Below are 23,621 nucleotides of genomic sequence, written 5' to 3'. Positions count from 1 at the left end.
TTGCTAAAAGGAGGGATTTAAATTATCAGATATAAATGAACAAAGTAAGACGGCATAATTAGCATGAGGTGACCCGATAGCTGTCCCTTAATAAATTGAGAGCAAAGGCATTGATTAAACCCATTCCAGGTGAATTAATTAAGTATTTTAATTAATAGGATATACCGGTGTCCTTATTGGCAATATTCCTTTCATAAATTTATTGAGATTGAACCCTTTGAGCTCCTGGGCTATTAACAGATAAGGGCGTCGTCTGATATTGTTAATTTAACGTATTGGTGAACATTTTACAGTGGTAGAGCCCGCTTGAACATCTTTGAATAGGGCGGCTCGCCCGGTGTAATACCACGACAGGCAACAGGCGTGAAGTGGAAGCAATTCCGCGTTTAGTCTGATGAGTGTGGTGCTTGAGGCCTAATTGTAGTCGCTTTTCCTTTCCACTCTTTTCTTAAGAGGAAGGGATGGGAAGGATAATAGTAAGAAGAAATGTCTTCTTTATGTGCGTTTCCTCCGTCAATCAACGGTGGGCAACGCATCTGCAATTGCCGATGTTTATGGGTAGAGGTTGCTTTCCATTTCGATGGATATAGGCCGCTTGCTCGTTTGTCACCTCACCATATATTATAAAAAAAAGAACAGAGTATTAAATATTTATGGTTTAGCGTGTATAGACTAATCGCTCGTCATAGAGCTTGGTAATTACTATTCGCTTTTGATCCGTGTCTATGGTTGACATGAAGGTTAGTGATTGTGCTTTTCAATGTTACAATTTGTAGTTTGAATGATGGATTACAATTGTCTGTTATCGTGATGTTATGTTATGATATTGTTAAACCCTAGTTTTGTAATCGAATTTTTAATCCCTGATTAATTAGGAATTACCTAGAAATGTTGTCTATATCTATACTAATACTAGCTTTCGCCCGCAATTCCGTTCTATGTGTTCTTCCAGACTATCCTCTACATCTATGCCAAATTTCATTGAGATCCCTTCAGCGTTTTCGGCTACAGACTCCAACATCCATCCATCCATCTAAACTTTCGCATTTATAATATTAGTAAGATTATAGAGGACAGCTTTGTGTTTTTGTATGAATTTAAATAGCTCAAAAAACTAGTATAGATAATAGATGTTAAGATTATGGAATTAAGCAGAGGATAGTCTGGAAGAACACATAAGCTACTTGCTTTTTGACCGACTTCCCAAAAGAAGGAGGTACTCAAGTCCGTATGTTTTTTTTATGTGTGTTACGGCATAACTCCGCCGCTAGTGGACCGATTTTGATAATTCTTTTTTATCCGAAAGGTAGTGCTTGCAAGTAGGTCCCATCTTTTTTGTTTGATTTTTGTTGTTTTAATTTCACGCGGTTAGAGTCGCGGGCGAAAGCTAGTATCTCATAAAGTTGTAAGTACAGTCAGCTCAACAAGTGGCACGTATCGATTCTCAGCGCTCCAGATTTTCACACCTCTGACGATACAGGGAACCTTAATTACAATTTAATATATCACCAATTAAGCCCCTGATCGAGACAAGGCGACTAAATTTAGACGCAATAGAAGTATAACACGAGTTATATGGAGAGTGGTGTATCGAATTTAGTCGGGTGTTGTGCAAATTTGCAAGCAATACGGCACTTTATAGTTGGATATTAAACATTTGAGTTGAGTCCCTGAGGCCACCAGGTGGGGACAGGTGCAAGTGCTTTTGACATAAACTATTGTAAACTTAAACGTTATAGAGAGTGTACTAAAGATTGATTTATTAAGGGTTAAAACGGGATGGCTATATCTCTCTCGATTTCATTAAACAATCGACTCCCATCATTCTTTTGTTTTTAAATAATTTCAATAATATAAATGCGAAAGTTTAGATGGATGTTTGTTTGTAGCCTTAACGGCTGAACGGATTTCGATGAAATCTGGTATAGATGTTGAGAATAATCTGGAAGAACACATAGGCTAGTTTTTTCTAAATTCCACGCGGACGGAGTCTCGTACGTAAGCTGGTACCGCTGTAATTTAAAACAGTAGTGTTTGTTTTGTTTTTGTACCTTCATCGAGATTTGTAAAGCTAATGGCGGTAAATTTTAACAAACATTTTATATTAGTAAGATAAGATTTATTTGTAATTGAATAATAATGTAGACTGATTTTATTGCTTTACTAAGGTTATTTAGTTTAATAGCTATTGTCTGCTTTGTAACGAGAGCTGTATTCGTACAGAATATATAATTTGTATTGTATTTGAAACATATTGTATGTTGATATTTAACTAATTTTAACAATAAATTGACTTAAATTTAAATAAATAAATAATTCGAATAACTCTAAAATTAAATTCTTTAAAAATTTATTGCCCATTACGGAAAATACCAGGAAACGATAATCATTACAGTTTTTTGCTATCGCCGTATCCGAACAATGAGTATGACGTCACAGAGTTTATCAGCGAACCGATCGGTCGTCGATAAGTTGACTCCGCCCCATACTGACTGACCAATGAGGACCAATCGATCGGTCAATAATGCAGTTACGCCTATCCGAACGGCATTGACAGCCGTTAAGGCGGGAAAACTAATATCACAAAACTACAAACAATATAATATTGACAAAGCGACGTTTTCCAGTATTTAGGAGTTATAAATGAAGATAGAACGCACGCCGTGTAAACACAGTAAAAATCTTAGGAACGTTGAAAAAAATGTCGGGCCGCGTAAATTAGTTGATAATTTGTGTGCGACTAAGTTTCGTTAAATGTAAAGCAAACATCGCCTAAGCAAATGGAGACAGGTGTCCAGGCCTCTATTGATACATAGCCGTGTAAACTATATAATATTGTTGGTTCGTAAGGAAATATGTAAATCGTGTGTACCCTCGCTTTTTGATTAAACAAGAGATAAGAGTTCCTTATTTGCTTTTTTCTTTTTAATTTTTAACTTAGGCCAGTGTCAACATTGTTCCACTAAATGATTACACTCTCTATGGTCCTCATGTTAGTTAAATATGGCAAGTTAATTTTGTATATAACTCGGGAATTTGGTATAGAATGTTAAAGAATAAATATACCTTGTCCCTGTAAATCTTGACATGAGTGTAGGCAAGTAATCTGTTTATTACTTTTTTTTTCTTTATCTAGTATTACTCTTAGTGCGCGCGCACACCGTATTTAACTTTTAACAGTGGTAGAGCCCGCTTTAACATCTTCGCACGAATGGGTCGGCTTGCCCGGTGCAACCACGACTACACAGAAGGAAGGCGTGCAGTGAAAGCAATTCCACGTACAGTCTGATGAGTGGTGCCGGAGGATTTTAGTCCCTTTCCTATTCCACCCTTGTGTTATTAGGAAAGTGAAGAAGACGCAAAAGAAAGGGAAATATCCTCTTTATGTGCGTCTCCTCTGTCGATTTAGGATAGGCAACGCATCTGCAATTGCAGATGTCTTTGGGCAGTAGTCGCTTTGCCATTTTGATGTGACCGCTTGGTAGTTTGCCTTGTATAAAAAAATACCGCATAACTATTTAGTCTCTTAGCACTATTCGATTATTAGTTGTGTTTCAACTAATTGGCTACGAAACAATCAACAACCGTGAAATTGTGTTTAGTTTAGTCAAAAGTTTGATCGCTCTACACTTGCACTGTCAATAGAAATTGTGCCGCCATTTTAAAAAAAAAAGTTAAAAGGCAAAGGTAACATCTTACAGCCAAACGTTCTTCAACCGATTAATCGAAGGGTGTTACTTAATGCCACTTGATATCATTCTAAGCGTAGATTTGCCGCGGCGCCTTGCAGAAATCAATCCGTTCGGGCCCCCCATTAAGCTTTAATCTTCGGAAGGCTGGCTATAACTTAATCCGGTGCCGAGGAGAGGTATAAATAAGCAATAAACCGCTACAGGTGCTACAAACTGTTATTGGGCATAGACTATAGAGTATAGAGGATTTCTGACTAGTGATGTGACATGTGAAGTAAGAAATTATTTAATAATTTCAATTTCTACTTATTTCTATACCAATATGAATTGAATTATACAAAATGGAATAGTTTTCAAACATTTAACTGTTTGCCGAAAGTCTGTAAAACAGACTAAACGTTCAAATTCATTAAATTAACTTTTGTATGCAAAGATCAATTTAAACTTGTTACTAACTTTATGTTTGCTAAAAGTGTTATATGATGTACATGTATGAGACAGGAAACTGATGTGGTCATCCAGACATGGACAATATCAGGACAGGAACTTCGGAATGAAGAGACAAAATTGTAAAACTAAATTGTCTGTAATATCTAGTCTCGTGTAGGTGACGTTTAAAATTAATTACTGTGTAATAAACTACAATCTTCACAGTAATTGTATGTTAGCTTGATTACTAAAGCACATCACTAGATAGGATCAGTTTGTATGAGTTTTGTAAGAAGTGATACAAAGAATTTGGGGGCTGTATGGGAAAGGCCACGTGTACATCTCGCGTGCCCAAGGCAATAATTGCGAAGGGCCCCTTTGTCCTCAACTTTATTTATCTATTGGTCGTGTTTTCGATGATTTTCGAAGTTTTTTTCGGGACGCTTTAATTCACTGATGTCACACCATCGGGTGAACATTTTTATGATTTATTGAATGAATTTTCGATAACTTCTGTTTGACATGAATCGTAATAAAGCAGCTTAGTGTTTTTCCAGACTATGCTCTACATCTATGCTAAATTTTACTGAAATCCGTTAAGTTGTTTTGAAGATATAGTAATAAACATCTATCCCTTCATCTTGACTTCCGCATTTTTTAAATCAGATTCTTTTTTTATATACAAGGTTATTGTTAATCAGACGTATTCCCGTTAGGAGGTAATAGAGGGGATCATTTATTATACATTATTCATTATTATACTATATATTATACATTATCCAAAAGTTAACCGTTTTCGAATAATCTTGATTTTTCGATTTATTCAAAATAAGTCGAAATTGCAACTTCAAAAATTTATTTAAAAAAAAACTATCAATGATAGCTTAATTTTCTTTGGGTTTATAAAAACCATTGAACACTGATTATTTTACAATACAAAAACATAATTTATCTGTCCAAATTAAACTTAACTCCACTTTGACAGCATGACTGTACAAAAATGGATTAAACCCTTAAATTTCTGGATTATGTAATAATTAAAGTAATCTATTAATAAGTTGTGTTAACTCCCGTGTGTTCCCGGAAGATAGACAACATCCTGCTGATAAAAGCGTTTGATTAATTATTATATTGAGAAAAAAAATATCAGCTTATAAACATGTAGACAGAACACTGTTATAAAATGTGTAAGATTTTTAATACATCAATCGATCATCGTGTATTCACTTACTAAGTGATGAATAAGTTAATCTGTTTTTTTTTTAAATAAATGTGGCAAAGTATAGACGAGAACACCGAGGTGGTAACGCCCATAGACAAACGCAACACCAGAGGAACTACAGAGGCGTTACCGGCCTTTGACAAAATGGTAGGCTTGCTTCTTAAAGTACCTAAAGCCGTATTGGTTTGGAAATACCGTCGAGGACAGACCGTTCTACAAGGCGAAAATAAAATTAATTTGATATTAGTAAAGATTTGTCTTCAAAAACTGACGAAGCAAAGTAATCTAGATTCAGTCTGTCAATTTCACGTAGTTTCTACATGTTTTGGATAAATCTTCTATTATAGGTATGTAAGGATGTAGATGTAATTAGATTTGTCAAGCCGCGGGTGACGCCGCGTGTGCAGCCGATGTTTTTCATAGTTTAATGTGTTATTTTTACCAATATGGCGAGCGAAGCGGCCCCTTTGATCCGCCATCAAAGGCGAGCGACCGACGAGCGGCGACATAAAATTACTCTCGTGCTAACATAATAAACAAGGAATCTCTGAACTATAGATAGAATCGATTGATCGATACAGGAATCGATTTTAAATAATCGATAATTTTACAATGAAATTTGATAACTGACAGCTTTTTAATTCTCAGAATTCAAGGACAAATTACTAATACCGCTTTTGCTACTAGTGTGTTTCAGATGCGTTCAAGTTAACAATTCCTGTATTCACTATAAAATAACATTACAATTTATGTTTACTTAAGTCATAACTTATTAGCTAGTATCGATTTCTTAATGTATTCGAATCGTTTGAAGTCATTTTGATGTGTTCCAAAAAACAAACGAGCAAAGACAATTTGACGGCGGGAAAACAAAATGAAGTCTCCTTCCGACAACTCAACAAAGAGTAGATAAACAATGTCGGACGTAAACGCAAGGAAGTGGTCAAACAAAACACGACTGAATAAGTGTTAGTTCTTTTTTAACGATCATTTACACTCGTTAGAAAGAGATAGCATCAGTTTCCGATATTCAAATATTTCGTTTGCACAACTTAAATTGCGACCATCGCTCAACTGTTGTGTCTCTCTTTTGTTTAGTTTCTTTTAACTTATATGGAGGTACACTACTCGATTTTTAGCTACAACTAAACAGTTGAATTGGCTGCGAAACAATCGACAATCGCACAACAGTTGGGCGATAGTTTCGTCAAAGGTGTGCACTTTAGTGTCAAAACAAAATCCGTTAAAAAGTTAACCAAACTAAGATTAAAATATACCGATATATTGATTAACACGACAAAAGTATTTATATTTCCCACTGATGGCAGGAAGTTGAAAAAATATATAAAACGTTTAGAGGTTTCTCAGGGAGCGATTTTGTACCAATGTATTCAGTAAACACGGAGTTTTAAAGCTAAATTCCATATCTTGAATCGTTTAGCGGGTAGATGTTATTTTGTGGGACCGTGTCACAAAAAAGGGCATTGGGACCTCCTTTGGGTCACCGCGTGTTTGTGTTACGGAAGCATTTGTTACGCCAATGGCATCGGGGCAAGGTAACCGTAGTTACTTGTAATTTACAGTTTACTGTCGATAACCATAGATTTTTTCTACTACACACAACATGTACTAATATTATAAATGCAAAAGTTTAGATGGATGGATGTTTGTTAGAGTTTGTAGCCTAAACGACAGAACGGATTTCGATGAAATTTGGCATGGATGTAGAGGATAGTCTGGAAGAACACGTAGGCTACTTTCTTTTGTTTTTCTTAATACCACGATGACGGAGTCGCGGGCGGAAGCTAGTAATATTTGTAACTACATCGTAATCAAGTTCTGAAAGTCTTAGCAAATAAAACTTATATCTAATCTAATTAATTAAGTCTGATAGTTATGTTGGTACTTGGGACTTTGCTTATCAGTCAAAGGTAGGGTCGGCAAACAACGCATCGTTTGCTCAGCGGTGACAGTGACAACAGCGCGATTGTTTTGAAATCTGTCCTCGGGTGGGTGCACGATGAACTTTGGAGACAGGAAATAAAACTGTTATCTTATATTCCATATTTAGAGATACTTCAAAGATGTATTTTAAATACATTGTATAAAGCTCGAGGAGTTTTGATGGCTCAGGAGTTAAATTGGACTTGTTATCTACAGGCCCTGGGTTCAAATCTATGTAATGTGATTTCTGAATTTTATATGTACATAGTTTATTTGACGTTATTACGGTGAAGGAAAACATCATGATGCTTGCATATATCGGCGAAGAAATTCAAAAAAGGCTTTGTGCCCTTCAGTGAGGATGTATAGCTGGCGATGATACTAAGGTACTTAAGTAATACTGTTTTATCATACTAATATTATAAATGTGAAAGTTTAGATGGATGTTTGTTAGAGTTTGTAGCCTAAACGGCTGAACGGATTTCGATGACATTTAGTAGAGGTATAGATAGTTTGGTAGAACACATAGGCTACTTACATTTATTTTTTTTTAATTTCGCGCGGAGAATCGCGGGCGAAAACTAGTTTATTTATAAACCGTAAATACCAATGATACAAAGTTGTTTGTGTAACAGAGAGACAATATTTAAACATAGTATATAAAATGAATCACTGATTTACTTCCAGATTGAGTACAGAAGGTTCTCCGGCCGTATTCAAGGCTCGGTTGGCCAACAGGCTTTAATCTACGTCAAACAGAGGCCGAGGTGAACGCACTGATAGCCTTATCAAGTTTACGAACACTTTTAACTTAGTACTTACATCATAAAGTATCATTAGTTAAACCAACTTAATCTTTTCCTAACTTCAAATGGATATAAAATAAGAGTAAAATTCTTTTAATTTAAAATAAAGCTTCTACTCGAATTCACGTGAATAGATATTTTAACTATCAGTCTATTGATGTTTTTTAAACGAATATCATAAAGAGGAAAGAATTTTATTTTTGCATTTTCGTATGTATTCGATTCACGTAAAAACTACTGGGCCGACTTCCAAAATTCTTTCACCTTTAGAAAGGTAATTTATCTGTGAGTATGTTATTCATTATTTTTTAATTGCACACGGGCGAAGTCGCGAGCAACAGCTAGTGTATTTTTAATTAAATTATAAGTATTTTTTCTTATTATTATAAGAGGAAATGTAATGAACATTTGATGTCTTACCTCGTCTACTAAATGTAAATGAAAATTAGTTGAACGAAGTAATAGCTAGATCTTTTAAGATAAGAACTGACTATTCATAGGTTTCGAAACTTTATAAAATTGTAATGTGTGTAATGTAGAAGCTACAACTTATTTCAGAACAGGATTAAGAACAAATAGACGCGAAATTTTCCGTAGACAGTTGCGTCTCTAACTTTGTACACAAATACGCATAAAACGCAATAGTTTGTTAACATAAGCTGGTTGGTCCTTCGAGTCGTATATTACCTGATTTCTCGCTTGATATCATCGTAGTCACGCTGCGTGTCAAGGCGGGCTTCAAGGCGTGCGATGTGCTGCTTCTTTTCATCCAACCTCTCTTCTAACCGCTGCAGCTGCTGTGCGTGTGCTTCTTGCAGCGCTGAAAGCGACGCCTGGAGTCGCCGTACGTCTTCTACCAGTTGTGCGATCTGAAATAGATTAGGCTTTTAGTATTTGTACTAATCAATGTAAATTGAACTTTAGTCTGTTAGGTCTGAATTAAAAGTACAATGAACATTGTAATTGTGGTTAAATTCGTGGAATATATTTAATTTTAAAAATGGTCGTTTTGGAGATTATTTTGTAAAAATTAAATTCTTTATGCTTAGATGTCTCTCTAGTAGTTATAGTAAACCCCCTATAACGCGGTTTATCTTTCCACGTTATAGGAATCCCCTGTCTAATATTTTTAACAAGGCCGACTTATAAAGCGCGTTATAGGGAGTTCTTTTTTTATAAATTGTGCATTTACGCGTTATACGGAGTACAAAATCCGTGTTATAGGAATTGGCGTTATAATGGTTTATTGTATAGGTGTAGTAATATCAGTGTTTACCTAACAAGTAGGTTTTTTATAATTTTAATAAAGATATCTAAATGTAATCTAAAGTTTGATTAAATTTATACGTTTGTTAAGTTTTAAATATTATTTGTATAGAGACATCGTAATTATGGAAATACCTAAAGTAAAATTGTACTTTTATATTGTAATAAGTTTATTTGCGTCATTTAGAAAAAAACTATTTATTTTAGAATCATGATATAAAATAATTTATTGTCTAATGTAACGGATATCAAGAATTTTGGGTTTAAATTTATCAGAAAAACAGTAATAAATTATTTTAACTTTAAGGTTATAACTAATAAAATAGTTTTTGCGTGTTATTCGCAGTCAAGCATAAAAATAAAGTAAATAAATATAAATTCAATTGTCTGTATTAACGTTACTTGGTTAATATTATATTTCCATTTTATTCCGACCAAAAAAATAATCTATAACGATCTAATTTAATATTTGATGCGATTATAGTCTCTATTAAGAAAGTTTTAAGATCAAATTGGCTTATCATTGTTATAAATTTGTAAGGATTATCGAATGAGTTAAGGCTTTAACCATATTGACACACACAAGCGATTTTTATTTTGCAAAATTTTTTGTCTAGTTTAAAATTCATGTAAAAAAAGATTGTTTCCTATCTTTTATCGTAATGTTTAATTTTGACCTATCAGTCAATAGCAATCAATTTTTTTATTGAATGTTATTTTTATTCCAAATCGCTACAGTCTCTGAATGTGTTGCTCCCATACATATTTGCCGACCTTCGAGTATCAATTGTCGTCGGCGCTGATGCGTGTTGATGTGTATCGTAAGATCGCGATCGCCGGTGTGTCGGCGGCCTTACGACAGGGACGGATTGAGATTTCAATGTCAAATTAACATTGAACTTCCGCTGTAAAAAAACAGTACATGTATCAGCACTACTGGCCGGATTACTAAAGCACCTTCTTTTTTGACCGACTTCCCAAAAGAAGGAGGTATTCAAATTGGCTGTACGTTTTTTTAATTTTTTTTATGTGTGTTACGGCATAACTCCGCCGTTAATGCACCGATTTTGATAATTCTTATTTTATTCGAAAGGTAGTGCTTGCAGGTGGGACCCATTTTTTGTTTGATTTTTGGAGTCAAAGACTACGACGTAGTTAAATAGTTTATTAGTACTTGAGGTGGTCGCTCACGGCGTATACTAACGGCCCTGTGTTTTTTTTTTCAAACAGGCAAGGTTTGAGAATTCAATGTCATATTAACATTGAATTTCCACTGTAAAAAACATGTTTTAACGCGATTAGACCCTAGGTGGGATTACTAACGCACCCCCTTTTATTAGTACTTGAGGAGGTCGTTTACGCAGTATATTAACGCCAGCCTTGTATAAAAACATATTTTTCCACGCTGAGAGGAACAATATGTTCATATTAGACGTGAGTAAGAGATCACTGATTGAATTTTTAAATAAATGAGAAAAGAAGTCATCTTTGCTTCTAATCTTACTAATATTAATGCGAAAATTTTGATTGGCGCAAGTTTGTTTTTGTTTTTCACGCAAAGATTTAGCATACTATCTGGAAGAACCCATAGGCTGTTTACTAAGTATTTTTTTTTTAATCACTGCAGACTAAATCCCAGGCTAACAATTAAGTGTGTCAATATATTGTCATTACCTTCAGGAAGTTTAGATAATCGTTTAATTCGAGGTCAACGTAATTCTTTAACACACACATATAAGTCATTTTCGTTCACTTATGCCATTATAATAAATGACAAATGAGATTTTCGTGATAGACAAGATAATCGCCTTCAAAACACTATACACCTTATTGTCTCAGATATAAAGTACACAATGTTATATTAACATGATCCATTATTAAATATAGACTGTATCACAAGGACGGAAAGTTGAAAATCACTTGCCTCGCCTTGACATCTACATATATCTTTGGTACATGGTAAATACCACGGTAAATATTGTCACTTTGACAGGACCTTGAGCATTTGACATAATGCGGTAGAATAGAGGTAATATTGTCTTTTTAATTTTTTGATACATTTACAACCGTCATAAAGAAAAGGTATGACGGATTTCAAACATTGTTAATTACTATATAGATAGGTTGTATAAATATCATTGAGATTTTACGAAGCTGAAAAACATGATAATTTAAGTAATAAATCTATTAAGAACATATTTACAGTTTAAATAACTTAAAGTATTTGTAAATAACTCAAAACGTAATGACACTTTCCTTGATATGAAACTAAATCTATACTATTATAATAAAGCGTAAACACACACACACTTACGTCACGCGTTAGACTATATATTTTCACGCCATTAAACTTAGGGGGTAAATATTTTGAATAAAAGCCCTAATGTGGGAAAGAGAACATAAGTTGCTGCCAACATCAAGGAAGCAAGGTTGTCATCATGTCATGTCACTTTCACATTTGTAATTGATAATTTGACAAATGTAAACAATAAAATAAAAAAATCATAATTTCATGCGGATGAAGTCGCACGAGAACAGCTTGTCTATACTATAATAATAAAGCGTATACTTTATAAAAAAGATTGTAGGGGTGTAATACTGAACCTTACAAAAGGGAACTGAAACCTTTAAAACAAACGTTTAATTGCGATGTTGCTATAAAGCTAGTCTATAAAAGTCGTGTAAACACATATTCCTTCCCATTCAAATAGTACACTCGACAACATAAAAAGTATTAGCCGAAACGAAATTTCACCCGGGACAGAACCGCGAGTAATTATTGTCTTAATTCGGCCCTGTACTGACCGCTATTAGGGCGCTGTCACGTATCATAAGCGAAAGCGATTTGCTAACCTGTTGGGTAGTTTAACCAAAAACATGTGAAGTTTTTTTATCCTCAGCAAATTGTTTAATATTAAAATTATATGAAATATGTAAATTATTAAAGAAAAATGTACTAAAGCCTCAAAATTTTATAAATTACGTGTTCTTATAAAATGCACTTTTTATGTTGCATGAGTACCAATAAATTTAAGTACTGAGTGATTTAAATCTTTAAATAAAGTAATAAAATATAGTTAATTCATTTAACCACAGTAAGTTTTAATTGAACTTATTTCTTGTCACTTGGACTGCACGCAAGGGCTGTTCCTTCTGAAGGGTTAAAGGGCGGCCCTCAATTACCTACAATCATTACTATGGACAATTATGTTTTCGACCACCGACCGCCACGGCTACAGGTTTTTATTGAAGCTTGGACGTTTTTAGTTTAATTACAACCTCTGGGTGTTCGACTCTATGGTGATTACAGATCCTCCTACTGTTAAATGTGTTCTAAGTAATTCGATTTACCATCAACATGAATGAAACATTTATGTAGCAAATATAAATTGTATAAACCTGATAATATTCTGTATTTATATCGTTATAAAGTTACAGAGTAGAATATTTAAGTAATGATATTATATGCTTTAATGATTGCCATTAAAGCATATAGCCTTGTTATAACATAGGCGACAACTTCCGATGCGTATCTCGCTGAAGAATGGCCGAGGGAACTCATTCTTTCCGCAAGAGGGCGCTGGAGGTCGCATGCAAATAGTTAAAGTGTCGCCGCTCGTAAATCCGCTGCTAATGTCTCCGGTCCTTTATCGCGATTCTTCGATTCTACTGGCTTTTAACTTTAAGCGTTAAGGAATATGAAATACACGTAACACTGTCTAACTGTGCCTAATTATGCTTGGTTCTTAATATTCAAATCATTTTCTAAAACTTACGTAGTACAATTCAATTTATACAAATAATTATGAACGAAAGTTAAATAATTTATAATTTCATTCATATTTTTAATTCGAAAATAGCATACTTGCTCTTTGCCGTTCATAATGGCAAAGAAAAAAGTACAGAGTGGACAATATCAACGTATGAACGGTAGAACGGAAGAAACGAGTGATATTAACAAAAGAAACAAAGCAAAGAGAAAGCACGTCAATACCAATAGACCGAAATTCCAATCCAATTCCCTCCCTGACAATCCGTCGTCATAAATTTGTACAGGACTCAATCACAAAAGAAGTGCGGAAAGACAAGAGGCCGAATAAAAAACGCATAATACGCCATTTTCCCGTCACAAAGTGGAATTCATGTCGGCGATCTGTCAAACTGGTCAAACATGAGCGAATTGGCGGGCTACCGTTATTAGCCGGCGAAATTTAAATGCCCCCTTCACAAGCGCGCGCGAGCCCACACGAGCCGGCTTCTAAATTCGAGAGGAGTCCCGCCGAGTACCAACTGTTAAAAACAAAAAGACGTTCGGATAGCTTCTACGGACTCTTTCTTTTTTCAACGTCTATGGTCCTGTATAGTTTGATACGAGTTTTCATTTTGGCGAAAAAAATGATAAATGACGTGAATGATTGAGTGGACGGAGTTTTGAAAAGAGATTTCAGTTCAATTTTACATTTCATTTGGAATAGCCTTCGCTGTCAGCGCATCTATTGGAATTAAAACGTGAAAATCGAGCATTTAACGAGTTGTCATGTCGGCCATTCATAAATATTCACCGCATTTATTGCGATGCTTTTACTGAGAGATGACGTCACAGTTCACGGGCATCAATCAAGCGTGCGTGATCGACAACGCTATAAAAGTTGCCGCTAACACGACCGCAGTTATCCTGCAAATAAATGCAAAAACAATGTGCAAATGACATTTAATTTCAAATGTCTGCTGTTGACGGCGGATGACATTTGAAGTTGACATCAGAATTGGCGGCAAATGTTTAGTCTAGACGGGGAAAAGACATAATCAAAAATTATTTGCCAATTTACTTATTTAATTTTAGAGCTGGTTTTTATGGCAAATAATTGGCATTTCTTTGAATGGTCATCGATTTCAACAACTAAGATACATTTTCTGATGAGAATTAAATCCAAATTAAAAAAAGAACTTGCAGTAACGTGAGCTCAACTCGGCCAAGGTTCCAAATTGCAATTATAAGCTAAATAAACGCTTATATTTTTGTGTAATTCTAGTATTTCGTGGGCCGTACATCATGTGGTTTTCGCGAAGATATCTGCGTTAGATAATTTTGAGTAACGACTGTACTGCAGGCTAAAAAAGTGCAGTAGACTATAAAATATTGTTTTGTTGGAACAATTAAAATAGCACGTTTGTGGAGCGCCCGCGGCGAATTGGCTGGTGGGGAAGAAAAAACTTAATTTATGTTCCATTTCCTTCTTGTCCCTATTAATTCCATTTTACGGAATGAAATTAAAACATTTAAAATAAATTTCTATGCTCCTTCTACCAACATTAAGAATAGAAATGTAGAGATAAGAAATAGAGTGATTAGATTCTCTAATAGACGTTAAAATGCATTATAGAGTTCCACTAACAAAAAAAAAAGAATATAAATCATAACTAGAAAGACAGCTAAATAACAAAACTGTGAGAATAACGGTTCACCTGCATGTATTCAGAACTGAACGAGAATCTCGTGAAATAATACAATTTGTTTCACAAAAGAATAAAATAGCTGACCAAATCGCAACAGCGCCGGTTAAAGAATACTCGATGCAGCACTTTGAATTTTAATAGACAGGACTTGTAATAAAAAAGTAAAATCACTCCTAAATTAGCTTGGTTATGTGCTTGTGTAAGTTGAGTCAGTATGAGTTCATTAAAAAACCGTAGATTTTTTGCGTCAGCACACTATGCAAATGTTTGATTCACTGGTAGCGACAATTGGTAAATTCACGTACAATAGCGACTAGATGCTTAGTCCGTTTCTTTATATTCATAGATCCCGTGCGCCATTTTGGCCTCGCGTTCGGTCGAATGCAATCTAGATAATTATTTTAATTTAGTTTTGTGCTCGTATTTATCATTCCTTTACTATCGAAAATTTCTGGTTAATTTTAGATAAGAACTGCTTTAAAACATTTGCAAGACAATTGTAACGTGAGGTCGGTGAGTAATTAGTACGGAAGGATTTCGGTTTAACATGGTTTTACAGAAATATAATACATATTTACATTCTATTTAAGTATATTATTGTGTGACAATGGTTGAGGAATTGATTTAAATTATTTTTTAAAGTCTATTATTTAGTGCTGTTTAAAAATTTGATTAAAAAAATAATTCGATAGCATTTTAAATTCTGTAATTGTAAGGTACCAACTTTTGTCCGTTACTTCATGCGCGTAGATAAAAAAAAAACTATTTAATCTCCATGTATATTTCTAGAGACATCTTAACATCCATCCATCTACACTTTCGCATTAGTAGGATGTTATATAGTAAGTTTGTAGAAAAGCGGAATTTTGTTATCGAGATGGTGCTTGTTTCCCGATTTTGAAACATTCCGGAGATTGATGTAATAAAGAGCTATTCCATAAGACGGCGGATGGTGGCCTGATTTAAGAGTCGCTTTTATTGTAAATCTTAAAATTGAATATGAAACTCAATGCTTTGTTTAAATTCTTTAACTATTTAATAAATTAACTGATCAATGACTAAATGGAATGTATATGGTGAGTCATTTTAGAAGCATTTTTATATTTAGTTGTAATTCTCAAATTTGGCGACAAGTGACAAAAAAGTAGGCCAAAACTTAAAAAAAAAAACTGGGATAACGCTTCTAGTCTGTTTATTTCTTGGTGATGATTTTAAAAATTAATATTAGGAACTTTTTAAAGCAACCTAAAACTGTTGGTAATCTTATTAATCTTACGAGTACTTCTAACTAACATTATAAATGCGAAAGTTTAGATAGATGGATGTTTGTTATACTCGTAGTTTGTAGCCTAAACAGCTGAACGGATCTTGACGAAATTTAACACAGATGAAGAGGTTAGTCTGGAAGAACACATAGGCTACTATTTTTTTTTAATTGTACGCAAACGGAGTTGCGAGCGAAAGCTAGTAATATATAAATATTACCATTACAAGAGGAAGATAAATTAAAGTACGAGTGAAATATATCAATAGGGATGGAAGCAAAAAGAGACAAAATTCAATATTAACCATTAGCCGATGCCGAGTTTTCTAATTAGACTAAACAAATAGACGAAATAAAGCATTAAGGAGTTGAGCAAATAGAGAACAGGCAGGGGGACTGACGTAGAGCTAGGAATCTACTGGAAATGACAAGGAATATTTAACTGAACTTTTTATACTTTTTCTTGCATTTAAAGTTTGGTTTACGCTAAAAAATATTTTTTATACTTTCGTAAAGGGAGGTTATAATAAAAAAAAAACCTAACATTTAATGTAATTTATCTAATATAATCTTCTCGTACTTAATTATTAATTTTTTTTTCATTTCATAATCCTTTCCTTAATACAATTTCGGAATACACCCATTTTTCTAACACTTGAATTTATTTAACACTCACTATAAATAAATCAAATTCGGTCGTATTTAAGATTTTTTAATGAATTTATTTTACGTCACTTCTAATCATTGTTATGTTTTACCCGTATGTAAGTTTAGTTAGCAAACAGTACAAGACATAGAGAATGCAAAACGAGGACACTAAGTACTCAATACTGTAAAGTAACACTAAGTTTTATATTAATCTATAAGGATTACTAAGCACTTAAGTTTGCAGGTCCAAGTTCTGTTCATTAGAGAGAGAATTATTATACTTATTATGTAATTTTTATAACTAAGTTGAAAGATGTTTTATATTTGTATGTAAAGATTTCAAACTTTTACGATAAGAAAAATATATTACTGAACTAGCTTTCGCCCATGACTCCGTCACGTCGTAAAAAAAACAAAAGTGAGTAGCCTATGTGTTCTTCCATGTTATCATCTACGTATATACCAAATTTCGTCAAAATCCGTTCAGCCGTTTAGGCTACAAACTGTAACAAACATCCATCTAAACTTTCGCATTTATAATATTAATATTAGCATGAAGTATGATAATATAAGCTCTGTTTATTATAGAAATTTCTAGTTCCTTTCGGATGAAGTCGCGGACAAAATCTAACAGTTCAAATTTGTTTATTTTACCTTTCTATAGTTTCTCTAGTATTATCGTTACAAAAAAATTATACATCCAAAATAAGTCTGAATTGTGACAATTCTTAAACACAATCACAACACAAAATCTTTTAGAAAACGTCTATTTTTATTGCGTTCAATAACACTTTATTTACTTAATCTTACTAATTGGTTAAGTAAGGTTAAGTTTATAATTAAAAAAATGAGTATTCCTAAGAAAAAAGAAATATATAGATATACAAAGATATAGATAGTCTAAACGGTTTATTGGCAAGCTATGGCAAGTCTATTAGTTCGATGCATGCAAGATGGCCGTGTAAGAACACTTAGTATGCAATTAGTAGATCATTACTGGCAATAATTGACTCAGTTTACTCGTCTATGTGAATACAATGGCAGCCACGTGGTGGGGGACTGGGGGGGTGAGGTGACAAGGAAGTCTTTGTAGGTCGTTGTTTGTTATACGTAGATTTGTTCTGCAGTTTAAATGTTCCTCTGTTGATTTGAATTTAGTTATTAGTATGGCAAAGAATATACATGTCATATCTTTTCTGTTACATCCTTACCCTTCTCGATGTATCGCTATATTACTGAGTGTTAATGTAGCTTTTTAATGAAGAAAGAATTATTGGAACTGATTAGAGAGAAGGGGACAAACGGACCTTAACAATACCCATAAATATCCGCAATATTAGAGAAACTACAGTTGTGTTGCCTTTGAGAAAATGGTACGGTCACTTCATGTATTCGTTTAGAAATTCTTCAGAGGAAAGACCAGTTAAGTTAAACAGAAAAATTGCCGTGATTTATATCGAATAATGATTTATTGGTTAACAACATAAGTGTCTAATTTTATCTTTGTACAAGGCTTTGGCGAAGGCTTTTGTCTGTTTTAATTAACGATGCAGTTAACTTTAACCATTGTTCGTTGCATTGAAATACAAGATAGTATGTTTAATTTAATATTTTCTAGCCACAGAGCCTTCCAAACCGGAACGTAGGCATTCTGAATGGTAGACAGGTCTTGGAAAAAACTATATGTGTCTGCATTGAAGTATAGGACAAAATTACGGCACGAGCCTATTTTTTCTTACTTAATGACTCGTTAGTGCATGAACATAGAGTAATAGTATACTAGAAGCGTCATTCCATACAGATAAATACTTTGAGATGTCGACACTCGCATATTTGTAGCTCCTGTTGAATTTTTTCCTCATACGAATTCTCTCGGTCGGCAAGTAATTATAAATAAAATTGACATTAATTACTGCAGTCCGACTTCTCAAAGTGGGTTAGCGATTTCTAGAAATAATTTCATTTACGAGACTTTTAATGTTGACGATTATCATAATTCAAGATGTAGATTGTCGGGGTCTCTCGGATGATCTCGGGTTTGCAAAAACTTGTCCTCTCGTTGACATTTTATGGTTGACGGTGTTGAACAAATGATTTAACTGATGTTAAGTGATAAATAAGGGCTTATCATGAATTTTAGTGAGAACATTTTTACGTAAAGTGTCCGTGCGTTACTGGCTTTAACTAAAACGCCTTTGCGATTTTTTTTGCTTTTTCTTTTAGTAATCCTATGTGTTCTAGATTATGCTCTACATTTGTAAGATCGAGATCTCTTAAACCGTTTTGGAGATACGTAGTAACATCCATCCATATAACATTTATTATATTTGTATGCTTACTCCTTTTACATGTTGCCTTAATATCTTCAACGATTCAGTTTCAACGATGCTGGCGTAAATCAAGTCGCAATCTCAGCTCACATCTGATATCTTTTATCAAAAGCCTTGTCCTTTCCGATGCTATTTATGTCGGCGATCTCTTATCTCATTCTCCACATATTTAAACATATTAATGTACCGTTGTCATTTCCACAAAACTAATTATATTTATGCGATGACACATTGCTAAAACATTCGAGGTATACATTAAAAAATCAATACTAACAGAGCACTCTACAATTAAGAAACATCCCTCAGATGTCACTGAAGGATTAAACGTTTGAGCGACCTTATTGCGACGGATTAAAGGGTAAAATACAATGACAATTAGTGATTTGAGAGCAAAAATTGTAATGAGTCGCGTATGACATGTGTGAAAACAATAAGAGTACTCTATTATTTAAGACGGAGAACACAAATTCGAACGGTGTCCGATGACGATGGTAAATCGTGTAAAGAAGCCGCCAGCAAAAATGTTCGCCCTCGTTGGGGAAGCGCGGGCAATTTGGGCAATATGCAAAAGTTGGGGTGGCGGTGACGGGGAGGGTAGGGGGTTGATTAGGCCGTGTGTGACGATGCGCGTCTTACGCCCGCATTACCCTTTCGTTTTCCTTCCGATAGCCGCCTTTGTGGGGACCCTTTACTTATCTGTATAAAAAGCAGATCATACGATGCCAATTTTCTTCAAGCTCTTACCGAAGCTTCTGTGCATCGACTTTGTCTACTCGACTTACTTCGCTGTTTGAGGCGATGCTTTTTCCGTTGTTTTTCCATTAGCTGATACAAGAATACGGCCTTTTCTAATATCTTTCCAACGAGTATGCTTTCATTTTTCATTTAACGTTAGGTTAGGGTAATTTCAGTGATTTGTTTTGCACATACCAAGCTCTCATATTGGAGAAAAAACGCACATATAATATCGATTTAACAAAATCGATTCCCGCAGTCTTTTGTCTCTAGTTATGCTTATATCAACTATGCATTATATTTGATGCTGTTATATTAGATATAGTGATTCAAGAGAATGGTTTATTTATAATAATAAATAAGTATTTAATATGTGTACCTTTTTCTTAGAAGTCACAAGCTTTCTGTAATCCCCATTAGCAAAACAAACTATCCATCAATCCGGGACAGTCGTTAACACACTTTCGGAGTTCCCTGCCGAAACTACCTCGCTTAGACTACCAAATACCCTCGTGGAGGACAAACTAATAAACGTGAATGTTTAATATTCCACCAAATCTTCGACGCCTCCACCCGTTCCCTTGAAATTTCAATACGAGCTTAAGTAATATCGAATTCGGCAGACAGCTTCGATAGAAAAACGTCGTAAAAGACGAATGCTGCGTACATCGGTCCGTCTGTTCGTTGCCGGCAGCTATCACCGCCTGCTACAGACGTTATGGACGATTCACAGAGTGATTTCCCTTGAAACCAATGTAGCGTATAAATACCATTATTCTGAAACAATACACATTTTCGCCCCCGTCTTGTTTTGAAGAAACTTCGTGTCTTACGAATATCTCAACGGAATTATTGATTTTATTTATGTTCTTAATTCGAAAATACGTTTACCTACTATCTTAAAAGGGGTGTTTGTTGGATTTGAAATATTTGGGACACAGACTGTAATATCTAGAAGACTTCTTCAAGCTGAATTACTAATAATTGAGACCTAAAAACAATTATTGTTAAAATTAGATTTAGTTTAGCTAAAATGATTACCAACAGGTCGAATAAAATTTACCATAAACGTAAATTTGTAAGTTTTTGCATTTGCAAGCAGTTTTATTAATTCGCATTCATATTAATTACACAATGTTCGTATTAATGCTTCACAAACAGTTTTTCTTGCCGGGTGACTACAGGGTGGCATTTCTCAATACGTGTTTACCCCCTTGCGCACCCCCACTCACAGCCACCTAATGAAATCAGACATCCCGACGCAATTGTAGATTCAATTAGTACACAGCAGTTGCCATTCTTATCGGCGGAGACGATTTTACGAACGAATTAATCCGAAAACATACGATTCCTATCTACCCCAACCTCCCCCCAGCCCTAAGAGCTACAGATATCAATGTCGTATTGCCATTGTATTTGCCGAGTGTAATTACGTACGTATAGAAGTTACAAGATAGAGTATCAAATCTTAAAACTTCCAGGCGTCTTACTAAATAAAACAAAATTCAACAACGCATTTGATTTTAAAACATGACAGAGTTTATTGATCAATTAATAAAAAAACTTAAAAAAAAAAACATAAATTTAAAATAATTTTAAATACCGTTTAAAATTAAATTATACAGTGTTGAATAGGAGTCAAATGCAATAAATCACGGGCCCAATCAAAACATTGAGCCGTAACCGATCGCTAATCATCGATTCTATCGAGGGGACAAAAAAAGGCCATTTAACCAATGATCTATTGATCACGCCTCTGTTATGCATTATTGATAGATGTGCCCACAAACTGTGGGGTGGCAGTTTTTTTCAATATGCTGACGGTATTGAATGTAATTCTTGCAATGATTGTATATGAAGTGACGTCCCGTGTTCTTTATTAGAATTTCAATATGTTTATTGAATTTTTGATTCGATATTAGGGTTAAGTTACGGTGAATTTGGTTAAATCTATACATATAATATAATTGGAGTGTCTGTTTGTAATACCAATAGAAAAAAAAACAGATTTCGGGTAAATGTATTTGCCTTTTTGAGAAACAAAATAGTATTCACAAGCCGCGTTTTTTTCGAGTATACACTGAAACGGCTGGGCTTACATAGACGGTTATATTATAGACTACTTTTTTATCTTAATAATGCGTGAACCAAGTCTCGGGCAATAGCTAGTACCCAATAATTCTAGTTTTTAAAATGATTTTCTAATAAAAAAAATAATAATGTGCAAATTTATGCCATACACGACAAAGTTTAATAGAGACGTATGCTTTGTATGCCGACGAAAACGGATTTCACGTTCGCATTTTCATTCCAATATGGGAATTGACACCGCAATATTCCAAACAGAAATAAGATTGCCTTCCCCACCCCAGGCGTTAGGGGGGCACTTTATTATATCCAGAACATCTTCACGATTGAAACCAATTGTTAATTGAGCCATATCTATGAAAATTGCGTCGGTGGGTGTCGATTCTTATCGGCATTCGTCGTTAAATTTATTGTTCCGCTGCCGACTTGCGTGAAACGGAACGTTCTGAGCGTATTACCGAATTCAAATTTGGAGCATAAAATTATTTTCATAATTAAACAAGGGACATGTCCCGGATTTACGCATTATTGATTTTAATTAATTTTCGACGTAAGCTAACTATATGTTAAAAATATATCTATATCTATTCTTTATAATCTGTCATTCTGTGATGACGTTTCTAACGGTGTGAGAATTTTGGAAGATTCGTGCAAAAAAATCTTTATTTTTTTAATCATATTTTATATACGTAGACAAACGACTTACATATCATATTAATTTATTTGATTTTATCTTACTAATAATATAAATGCGAAAGTTAAGATGTTAGTTGTAGCTTAAACTACTAATCGGGTCTATGAAGGGTCTGGAAGAACATATATGATTACTTTTTTCAATTCCACGTGAAAGTCGGGGCGGAAGCTAGTCATATAAAATACGTATATATATCTATACTACAATATGAAGCTCATAGGAGCTTAAAACGAAATTCTATTCATATTAATAAAGGAATACCGAAATAGCGAGCGCCCGACAATAGTTAGACAAATGAATAAATCCAAATGGAAATTTCCTATTCGTAACAATAGTTAGAAGCTTGTATCTCATAGCGGCAGATTGATTGGGCCCTTCACAGCTGTGTAGTGTGGATAAGACTTAAGACGAAATATATTACTAGCTGTTGCCCGCGACTTTGCCCACGCAATATATTAAGATAAAAAAGTAGCCTATAATATGCCCGTCTATATCAGCTACCCGTGAAAGTCCGGCCAAAATCTGCCCAGCCGTTTCGGAGATTACCTGGAACAAACGCGGCTTGCAGACAGACAGACAGACAAGATTTTTTTAAATGCGATTTTTGTTATCAGCAACATAAATACATCTTCCCGAAAGCTGGATTTTTTTTGGTATACTAGCAGACACTCCATTTTTTACATGTATAGAATAGATAGATAGACTAACTGTAGCTCGCGACTTCGCTCGCGAAAAAAAAGTAAAAATCTGTTGTAGATAGTATTTCAGTGAGATTAAAATCTCAAGTTGGTCAAAGCGTTGGTTTTCATATATTTGAGTCCCTCTCCATGTTTTGTTACCTGGTACGTTTGTTACGATTTTATTATGAAAATGAATGTCGGGTGGGTGAGGTGGGGGAGGGGGGCACGATCAAAAGGGTTCCTAATTCGTATATTGAACGCTGCACTAGCAACTAGGAGAGTTTTATGGACGGCCATCTTTTATGAGATAATCAAATTTTCAAATATTAACGCGTTCGGTTTTAGTCTGCGGATTGATTTGAATGT

General features: G+C 34.4%; 1 protein-coding gene across 3 annotated transcripts in view; it reads right to left on the bottom strand.

The window, feature by feature from the left end:
• LOC106111596 (homeobox protein cut) overlaps positions 1–23,621 on the bottom strand; it is a 147,955-nt gene that overhangs the window by 20,843 nt on the left and 103,491 nt on the right. For all 3 annotated transcript variants that reach the window (XM_013293728.1, XM_013293729.1, XM_013293730.1), the window contains exon 4: positions 8,781–8,962. In XM_013293728.1, coding sequence (XP_013149182.1) covers positions 8,781–8,962 — 182 coding nt within the window. The remainder of the gene's footprint in view (positions 1–8,780; positions 8,963–23,621) is intronic.

Source organism: Papilio polytes, unplaced genomic scaffold (genome assembly GCF_000836215.1).
Source record: "Papilio polytes unplaced genomic scaffold, Ppol_1.0 DF824158.1, whole genome shotgun sequence".
Taxonomy (NCBI): Eukaryota; Metazoa; Arthropoda; class Insecta; order Lepidoptera; family Papilionidae; genus Papilio; species Papilio polytes.
Note: the sequence above shows the minus strand (reverse complement) of the source record. Positions and strands in the feature narration are given on the sequence as shown.